Below are 10,100 nucleotides of genomic sequence, written 5' to 3'. Positions count from 1 at the left end.
GGGCGTTGATTCCTACGAAAAAAAAGCACTGGCAACAGAAGTTCGTCCCTAGAGACTTTGAGACAGAAACCGGGTCGAGGGGGCCCAGTTTGGAAACCGAGCGTTATCACGGAAAGGGCGCAACCGGACACTTAGAAGCATAGGCAGGCGCGGGGGCAGGCGCGAGACCTCGGGCGGGACCGGGAGCGGGGCTCCGAGCCGACTTGACGATGGTGATGACGCTGGGCGGGCGCCACGAGCGCCGAGGGCCCGCGGGAGGCGGCGACGGAGCGCGCGAAGCCCTGCAGCGCCTCGCACTTGCCGCGCAGCGCGTCGAGCTCCAGGCGCATGGCCGCGTTCTCGCGCGCCAGCTTGTCCACCTCGCGCTCCAGCTCCGACTTCTGCTTCTGCAGCTCCTCCTTCTGGCACACGCGCTTCACGCGGCAGCTGGCGGCGTAGCCGCGGTTCTTGAGCGTGCGGCGCCGCTGCTTGAGCCGCGTCACCTCCTCGGCAGAGAGCCCGCGCAGGTGCCGGTTCAGCTCGCGCACCGACAGCCCCATCAGCGCCTCGTCGGACAGGTGCGGCGTGTTCTCGCTCAGCTCACGCTTGATCTGCGGGCAGCGCGGGGGGCGGGGGAGCGTATGGGGACACTGAGGCCCAGGGTCGCGCCCCTGCCTATGGGCCCTGAGCCCTGGGCCTGGCACGCATCAGGTGCTGGGGACGGCGCCCCCTCCACCGCCATAGGCACTGAGGTACTGGACTTGTTCCGAGACCCCAAAGAGGGGCAGGAATCGTAAGAAACCCAGGAAAGCACCTTCGAAGTCCCGCGGCCCAGTGGGCATTGCCCTGATGGGGAAGCCGTCTGGAGAGGGAAACGGCCTGCCCCGGGGACACAGCCTCCTGGTTCCCAGCCACGGCCCCAGGAATGCCTCGTGCCTGCTGAGCTGCTGTGGGGGTGCCGGGTACTGAAGGGGAAGTTGGCTGGGGAGGGAGGGAGGGGTGGGACTACAGGGGCTGCCTCCTCACCTTCAGGGCTTTGCTGGATAAGGGGTCCACAGACATGTTTGCAGAAGGTACCCTCTGGGCCGAGACCTAGGGGAGAGAGGAGGCCAAGGTCACTTTTTCCCTGTCGCGTACAATCCTAACTCACTGCCTTGCCATTCAAGGCCCCTGTTGTCTTGGACTCATCACATTCCACCTTCTTCCATCCCAGCGGTCCAGCCACAGCGGGCTCTTTGATCGGCTCATTTCAGCCCCAGGGCCTTTGCACTCGCCACTCCCTTCCCTTTATTTCCTCATAGCATCTCTTCAGCAGGTATATCTTTGCTCAGTGCCACCTCTTCAAAGAAGTCTAACTATCTGGCTAAATCACCCCATTGACCAACCCTCATAACAGTCACCTGTTCTGCAATTATTTTATGTTTGATGACTTGTTTATGGTTTGTCTCTCTCCCTCCCACCTCTTCTCCACCAAAATGTAAGTCTACAAGGGTCAAGGCCTTGCCTGCCCTCCCGCTGCCTCCAGATGCCTAAGTCAGTGCCTGGCGCATGGTCCGTTCTCAGTGAATATGCGCCACGTGAACGGGCTCCCTCTTCCCCAGCAATTCTCCCACATGGAGCCCAGACAGATGTATCTTGTTTTATTAAGAAGTATTTTCATTTCCCAGCTGGCACGGCTCAGTGGTTGAGCATCAACCTATGAACCAGAAGGTCAGGGTTCGATTCCAAGTTGTGGGCTTGATCCCCAGTATAGGGTGTGCAGGAGGCAGCCAATCAATGATTCTTTTTCATCATTGATGTTTCTATCTCTCCCTCTCTCTAATCAATAAACATATATTTAAAAATATGTTTTCATTAAAGTACAAACTGCATACAGAAAAGCACACAGAACACATGTGTACTAGTCAGTGACATTTCACATTCGACGGGCCAGTGGTCATTGCTCTGGGCGGGGAAAGGGGCGGCCTCCCCAAGTTCCCTTTAGAGCAGCGTCCTCTATCCACGGCCACTGTGCCCTTCTCCCCATTCATTCTTCGCTGGTTTTCTCATCCGATAATCCCCGTGCGAATGCGACAGTGAGGAGCAAAGGAGAGCAGGGCGGAGGGGGGTCTGAGCCCAGCCTCCTGTCGGTTCTCAGAGTGACCCCCAGTCTGACAGAGTGAAGCAGGGGTGAGGCCCGGGTCCAGCCTTGGCTCCCTGAGCTGCCTGGGGCTGAGTCTGGCCCATTCTGCGGGCCCAGGTGTCTCAGAGGCCCTGCGGAGAAGTGGCCAGTGCACGGACTTCGGCACAAGACACACGGGGCCTTCGGAGGGTGTCCGACTTACTGGCCGCGGGTCTGGCACATCAGTTAGCCTCCCTGTGCCTCGGGGTCTCCCTGGTGATACAGTGGCTGTGTACTAAGTCAGATCATGTTACTCCTCTCAAGCCCCCCGTGGTCCCCATCCTACTCCGATTATAGCCCACATCATCACAGTGGCTCACAGGCACCACAGGATGGGGGCTCAGCAAATGCCTCTCTGACTTCAGCTCCCGCTCCACGCCCCTTGCCTCCCTCTGCTCCCGCCTCCTTAAACCGACCGCACACACCGCCCTGGGGCTCGAGCACAGCGGTCCATCCGCCCAGCATCCTCTTCCCCTAAATAGCCACAGACTTGGCTTCTTCACTCCTGCAGGTCGCTCTTCGTGCTCTTGCTCAACTTAGAATCCCCAGTCCCTGACACACACACACACACACACACACACACACACACTTTCCCCGTCTCCCTTCCCGACCTCATATCCCTCTACAGCACTTCTCAGATATATCATTACTGCACATGCATTTCACCTGTCTGTCCAGTGTCTGTCTCCCCATTGGAATGCCAGCACAGGACAGCGCAGACCTTGTCTCGCCCACTGCCGTGTCCCCAGTGCCCAGAGCAGAAGCTCGGCGGCTGCTGAGTTCTCAGCGTGACTCAGGCCGAGGTGGGGACAGTCCAGGGCTTCTCAGAAATCCCCGGCCCCTCCCGGCCCACGCAGCCAGGGGACCTGCCACCCAGAGGGAAGCGAGGAGTGGGGCAGGAAAGGGAAGTCGGCTCTTCAAGAGATCCCCTGACAGGCAGCCACCCAGGCCCTCGGGCGAGGAGGTCTTCAGGAGCACCCAGGCTCCCTGTGGTACAGCTGGGGGAAACTGAGGCCCAGAACGTCCCCAGTCAGGACCCTAACCTGCCACAGACACCACCTGGAGACCCTCATAACCACCCCGACCAAAATACAGGCCTCGTAAAAGTCCACCTTCCCCAACACACACCTAGGGAGGTCCTGGCATGTCCGCTCGTCCTCCACACACTATCAGCGGATCTTTCCACCTGTGAATCCGGCCTGTCATCACCCACATGCAGACCTTCCATGGCTCCCTACTATCCTGGGGACAGGGTCCAGGCTCACTCCCCACCACTGCCCACCTCCGTTCTGCATTCCAGCCACGTGGAACTTTTTACTTCCTCTCACCCCACGCTTTCTGGCCCATGTGCCGCCCCACACCCTGTGACACTACTCCCCTCGCTTTATCTGGCAGACGCCTACTCATCACTCGGCTCTGGGTGTAGACATCTCCTCCTCCGGGAAGCCCCCCCTGATTCCTAGGACTTGTTAGGCACTGACCACCCCAGCACTTCTCCCTTGCGTTGTAATGGTCTATTTCCTTGTCTGCCCACCAGACAGGGAGCTCCACAGGCAGGAACCAGGCCGAGGCAGCTCTGGGTGCTGATGTCGCCAGCACGGGGCCTGGCAGGGAGCAGGCACCCACGAGGTGTGGATGGGTGCAGTCTCTGACACTGTCCAGCATCTGGCTTGTCCAGCTGAGTACCATTGAGAGAAAAACCTTCTGGCCCCGTCTCCAATTCTTCCTCCTTTTCATCTGCCTCCTGCTTCTGCATGGCAGGGCTGGTACACAGACGCCAGGAGGAGGGGGAAGGAGGAGCAGGGGTTCTGTCCTCATGATGCGTGGCCCCAGGACGGGCATGGGAAGCAAGGAGAGGGGCACTAGATTAAAAGTCAAGCTCCGGTTTGAGCCCCGTCTCCTTTTCCAGGCTGTGTGACCTTGAGCAAGCTACCCCACCTCTCTGGTCTCCACTTCCTCATCTGTAAGAACAATACCTGCTCTCAGAGTTTTGGTGGCGCCAAGGGCAGGTGTCAGTGAGCATGGGGGAGGTTATGAGAATAGCTGAGTCTGTCCAGGAGGGGTCAGGCCTGCAGCAGTCACTGGGCCCTCGCTTCCACAGCATCTCCCCGCTGGCTGGGGTCGCACAGAAAAGGCTCCCCCTCCTCACTTTACCCAAGTGGAGGGGGAGACCCAGAGAAGACATCTTTTGCCTGAAGTCACACAGCAGGGGAGTGGCTGCTTCTCCCCCCAAATCAGGAGGATACTGAACACTGAATCCTGGTCCCTTTCACGCTGTCATCACCCCGACCCTCCCAACAACCCTGTGAGATAATGACCGGAGAGGTCAACAGAGCAGTCCAGGGTGGCGCCCAGGACTGAGGCCACGCTGAGCCACATGCCTCCTCCCGAGATGGCCTCCCAGGGCACCTCTCTGTGTTCCCCCACCTCTGTCTCCACGGCCACCCTGCTCTGATGTGCCTGGGTTTGTGCAGATGAATACAGACAGCCAGGCCGCCGTGCCAGCTGCTGGGGGAGGTGGGTGTTAGGCGATGCGCAGTCTGGGCTCTACAGAGAGACCTGTGGGAGACGGCAAGCCTCCCCTACGTAGGTTAACTGAGCCTGCTGGGTGCTGGGTGCTGAGCACTGGGTGCTAAGGCTGATGCAGAACCTTGGAGACTGGTCCCTCAGACAAGCATTTTTCCTCTCTGGGCCTTGGGTCCCTCACTTGTAAAGTGGGGATGATTCTAATAGCATTAGAGGCTGAGACAAGATCAGCAGTGGCGAATGGTTTGCTTATCTCTCCATCATCCCTCCCTCCACTCTCAACACAGCCATCGCCCATCGCCCACAGCACTGCTTCCCACTGAGCTTGGACTCTCCACTCTCAACACAGCCCTCTGAAGGAAGCCCGAGAGGTGGAAACTTGGCCAGTCCCTATTCTGTATGACTGGAGGCCCCACCCACAGGGCTGGCTGGGATTCTGAGTCCTTGTAGGTCCTAGGGAGGCTCTGAACCTGTTCTCTCCATTCCTCCTTCTCTTGTTCTAGCCTCGGCCCCCTCACCCACATCCTGGATGTCAGCTGAGGCACTCATGTTTGCCCAGGAATGTCCCTAGCTCAGCAACGCCAGGCAATCACAGAGAAAGTCACAAGAAGGGGGAACTTTCTGACAACCTCAGGCTTTCAGACTTCAGCCCAGGCCAGGGGCTGCTGGGCTGTACGCCACGGGGCTGGGCCCTCCACCGGGCTGCCTCCAGTACGGGCCTCAGACAGGGGCTGGTCCAACCCCCGTGTTCTGTCACAGACAACTGAGCAGCTTTTTGAAGGCAGTGGTGGGCTGGAACCCAGGAGTCCTGACCCCTAGCTCAGGGCTCTTTCTTCAATGTCAGCGCCCCCCCGCCCTGCTTTTTCCCTCAGAGGCCAGAGAGCAACCTCCAGGGGCTGCAGGTTCCTACCATTCTTTTGGAGGCATGGAGAATGAATTTACTCTTGGGGGATTGACGGCTGCCCTGCCCAGTCTGCAGCCACAGCCTCCTGCAGTCCCCTCCCCTCCTTTCCCCTCTCCACTCTAGGGACATCCTGCAGACGGCCTGCCCCCTGGCATGGGCTCCTCTCTGGCTGCTGAGCCATTTCGCTTCCTCTGTGAGGACAGAGGGAAAAAATGTGTTTTCCCGGGGCCTTGGCAGCCAGCACTGGTGGAGCCTCCTCCCTGCTGGAAAGGGGAGTGGAGCTGGGAGAACCCCACACCTCAGGGAAGCAGGAGCCCGGGGATCCAGTTCCAGTTCTGCCACCCACTCACACTCACTGCCGTGCCCTTTCTCTGGCCTCAGTTTCCCAACATGCCAAACCTCCACCAAGCCTAAGGTACCTTCTAACCTGACAGCCTTGGAGTTTAGCGTCTCAGATTCTGGTCCTGAATGGAGCTTCAGGACCACCACTAGCAGAGTGGAGGTCCTAGAGGAAGAGAAAGGAAATCAGGGAAGGCTTCCTGGAGGCAGGGGCATGAGAACACAAACTCAGAGACTTGACCATCCTTCTGCTCAGAGACCACTTCCTTTTTCAGCTGAACCGTGCCCATAGCCGCCTCCTCACTGGCTTCTGGTCTTGCCATGACGATAGTCACCTCCTCACTGGCTTCTGGTCTCTACCTCTAGACCCCACCACCTATCTTCTCCCAAAGGCTGTCAGAAGGATCATGACTGAGAAAACCTACAAACCTAGGTCTGGCTGGCTCATTTCAAAACCCTGCGATGCCAGCCTCCCTCCTCGCCCACAAAGTTGGCCTTCAGGCCTCCACCATGTCCTTTTCCCACTACCCCCAAGGATCCTCTTGGACCCAGTGCTCTTTCATTCAATCAGCCAACACAGAAAGCACCTACTCTGTGCCAGGCTCTGAAGGCCCTCAAGGGCTCCACAGACAATCATCACTCACTCCACCTGACAACCTGGGTCACTGGTCACCTTCCTTGATTGCCCTGGGTAAGTTGGAGCCCTGTTCCTGGCACACCTTGGAGATATTGTGGGTCCGGTTCCAGACCACTGCCATAAAGCAAGTACTGCAATTAAGCAGGAGCTTTTTGGTTTCCTAGTGCATATAAGTTATGTTTACACTATACTGTAGTCTAGTAAGTGTGCAATAGCATTGTACCTAAGAAAACAATGTACATATCTTAAGTAAAAAATACTTTGTTGCTAAAAAATGCTAATCATCATCTGAGCCTGTTGGAAAGATGGTGCTGATAGATTTACTTGACCTGCAATTTGTAAGAAACACAGTATCTGCGAAGCGCAATAAAGCGAGGCGTGCCTTCGTACTATACACTTGCAAACCACAGACTTCCCCCTCATACCACCCAGCTCCCCTGGGGTTTTGTATTTAGTTTGGTGGCTCCCTCTTTAACTTTGTCTCCTCGCGTCAACTGTAAGCTCCCAGAGGGCAGGTTCTGGATTTGGTTTGGTCTCGGTCTCATCCCAGCCTCTGGCCCATGACAGGCTCATAGCTGAAAGCATCGGGCCTGAGGGAGGCACAGGGGCCATGGGAGACCTGTGGGGTCCCAGGCCCTAGTGAGGACCCGGGGGTGACCCAGCAGAAGGTTAAGCCTTTCGGTGCTAGCTGTGCACCAGCCGCTGGAAGAGCCAACCAGCCGCTTCCCCTCGTCCTTGGCCCCCCAACCTACTCAGGATGTTTCCTGCCCAGCTTTGCGGACGGGCCTGACTGGGAACCCCACACATTCCTGGACATGCCAGGCCTTGGCCGGGGGCCGTTGGCTCTGCTTTCTCTCCCACAGTTTCCCTGGAAAATAGGCTGTGTGTAGAGGCTGCCCTGCCTCCCCCATTTCACCCCCATCCTGCCCCTGGATGTTGCCTAGTTCCTGCTGCAGATGGAGACACTGAGGTTCCCCACTGCGGTAGCAGAGCTCACCAGGGCTCAAAGATGCAAAGTTAAAAGATCATCTGGTTCCTCATCCCCCAAGCTCAGTGGATCCCCCTCCCCCATGATTCTGTAGCCCCCTGGGTGGGAAGAATGGAGGGCAGAATAGGACCAAGGAACCCCAAGCCCCCAGCCCATCCTTCAGGCTACTGGGCAGAGGGACGCTTCCCGCAGGGCTGATACAGGGGCTGAGGGCAGGCTTGGGCCCCACCCTCACACAGCAACCCTTCACACACCAAGACCACCTCTTCCACTCCCTGTTGACCATGCCCCCCCTCCCACCCCCCAGGGGGAGGACTCTGGGAACTCCAGCTGGCCCGGGCCCTCAACTAGCTCCTCAGGTCCGGCAATCAGCAGGTATGTCTGACTAGTCCCACATGTAACTGAAACCACGGGCAGGACAGAAACCAACCCCACCCCTTCCTCCGGTCTCACCCTCCCAGGCCCAGCAGTACCAGCTCCAGAACCCCGGCCAGCCAGAGTCCCACCAAACAGAGGAAGCCTGGATCCCTTCCTACCGCCCCACTTCGCTAGGGGTGTTCTGGCCCTTCCACTTCCTCCCGAGGCTGAAGGGATGGCTGGGGATGAAGGAGAGTGAGGGTCTGCCTGCCCCAAGTAGCCGGATACGGACCTGAGTTGTGCCAGTCCACCAGGGTCCTGGAGGAAGGAGGGGCCCCCTCCCCCCCCTCCCCAGCCCTGCCGGGTGGGTCTTTACACTGTGCCCCACCCTGTGGCTGCAGCCGCCAGCTCAGGGAGGGGGACAAACACCGAGATCACGTGGCCCGGCCCTGGGAAACTCCGGGGAAGAGCAGGGTCGCTGGCTGGTGGGAAGGGGACAGCAGGGCAAGAATTCCCGGACACCGTGTGACCACGATGGGGCCGCTTCCCTAGTTCAAGTCCCTATTCCGCATTTCCTCGTCGGGCACATCTTTCCCAGGTACGCACCGCGGGCACACAGGCCCAGGGTCCTCACCGGGGTGGTCTCTCTCTCTCTCTCTCTCTCTCTCTCTCTCTCTCTCTCTCTCTCTCTCTCTCCACGGCACACCCCGCGCGCACCAGCGGGCAGGACGCTCGGACGCGGGCCAGGGAACACACACGCACTCGCCGCCCGCCCTAGGACGTAAACAAACCGCGCACGCCCGGCTGCGGGCGCCCGTCCAGGGAATGTTCTCACCGAGTCACGTAAGTGCACACACTGCGCCCCCCCCGCCCTCCTGGGTGGACGCTGACGCGAGCCAGCCCCCCAGTCCCTTCCTGCCGGGCTTCGCCGCCTCCCGGCCGGCGCCCCCAGGAGCCCAGCACCCCAGCACCCCGCCAAGCTCGCTTCGGCCCCGACTTGGTCCCTGGAACTCTGCCCCTCCTCCCGTCAGCCGACCGGCGGTGGGGACACAGAGCACCGACAGCGCCGGCCCTGGCGCCCCGCCCCAGGCGCATTCTCGGGGTGCGCGAACCCTGCTGCCTCGGAGCCCCGCGCCCCCGTTCCCGCCCCAGACCCGCGTTCCTCACCCCTCCTCGGGCCCGCTTCGCCTGGCGCCGCTGGCACGCGCGGGTCTCGCTGCCGTCCGGGCTGCTGTCCCAGCCCGCTCCCCGGTCCGTCTCCCCTCCGGTCCTGACCGGCGGTTGCTCCGAGCCCGGCTCCTGCTCCCGAAAGCGACGCGCCGAGTTTTGTTGTGGGGCGGGCGGCGCAGGAGGCCGCGCGAAGTTGTAAGGCGAGCTTCCCGGAATTACTCACTCACAGGATTCCTTTCATTCATAAAAACCCAGTCATGCGGTGACGTCACCTCCCTGGCCGCCCCTCTCGCCCCCTGAGCGGCCTCCGGGCCTCTCGGCCCCGCCCATTCCCCGCCCCCTCCGGCCCCGCCCACACGCCGGGCCCGCCCCGGGGTTCTCAGTTCCTATTAGGCTGGTTGCGTTCACGTGACACCTCGCGAGTGAAGGTGTCATTTGGCTCATTTTACAGTCGACAGTCCTGAGTGTCTTCTCCTTTCGACCTACACCTTCTGCCATGATGATCTCATCCAGTCCCGTGATTTAAAATGCCGTCCATATGCCCATGAGCTCCAAATTTGTATTTCTAGAGCGAACACATTCTCTGAGTTCCAGACTCATATCCAAGTGCCCACTGCGTGCCTCCACGTGGGTGCCAGGTGGGGACTGCAAACCCTACACAGCCCAAATCCACCTCCTGGTCATCAGCCCTACCCCGGAACCCACACCCCCAGTCTCCCCATCTCCGTTGTTCAAGCCCCATCCTAGGACCCCTGCTGCATCCCTCTTTCTCCCTTCCTCCCTACATCCCGAATCAGCCTGGTTCCACATCCAACACCCTTCTGCATCTGGCTTCTCCCCACCCCCAGTCCTACCACATGGTCCAGACACCATCAACTTCCCGGCACAATGGCAGCAGCCTCCTGAAAGCCTCCCCCCTTTGTTCCTAAAGGTTTTCTTCACACACCAGACAATGCTTTTCTCAAAGCAAAGATCAGATTGCTGTGTACACTCCCACCCTCTCTCTAGCCTCCTGTGCATTTAGAATATAAACTTTACT

At 59.4% G+C, this 10,100-nt stretch overlaps 1 protein-coding gene across 1 annotated transcript; it reads right to left on the bottom strand.

Moving 5' to 3' along the window:
• Positions 1–106: 106 nt before the first annotated feature.
• Positions 107–9,287, bottom strand: MAFF (MAF bZIP transcription factor F). Its single transcript, XM_014467743.2, is given in 5 exon segments — positions 107–223; positions 225–590; positions 1,006–1,071; positions 3,675–3,903; positions 9,059–9,287. Coding segments are annotated over 4 exon segments (771 nt in total). The 5' UTR covers positions 3,897–3,903; positions 9,059–9,287.
• Positions 9,288–10,100: the final 813 nt, after the last annotated feature.

This window comes from Myotis lucifugus, unplaced genomic scaffold (genome assembly GCF_000147115.1).
Source record: "Myotis lucifugus unplaced genomic scaffold, Myoluc2.0 scaffold_413, whole genome shotgun sequence".
NCBI classification, from domain to species: Eukaryota; Metazoa; Chordata; class Mammalia; order Chiroptera; family Vespertilionidae; genus Myotis; species Myotis lucifugus.
The sequence above is the reverse complement of the archived record's forward strand: the minus strand, read 5'-3'. Positions and strand labels throughout refer to the sequence as shown.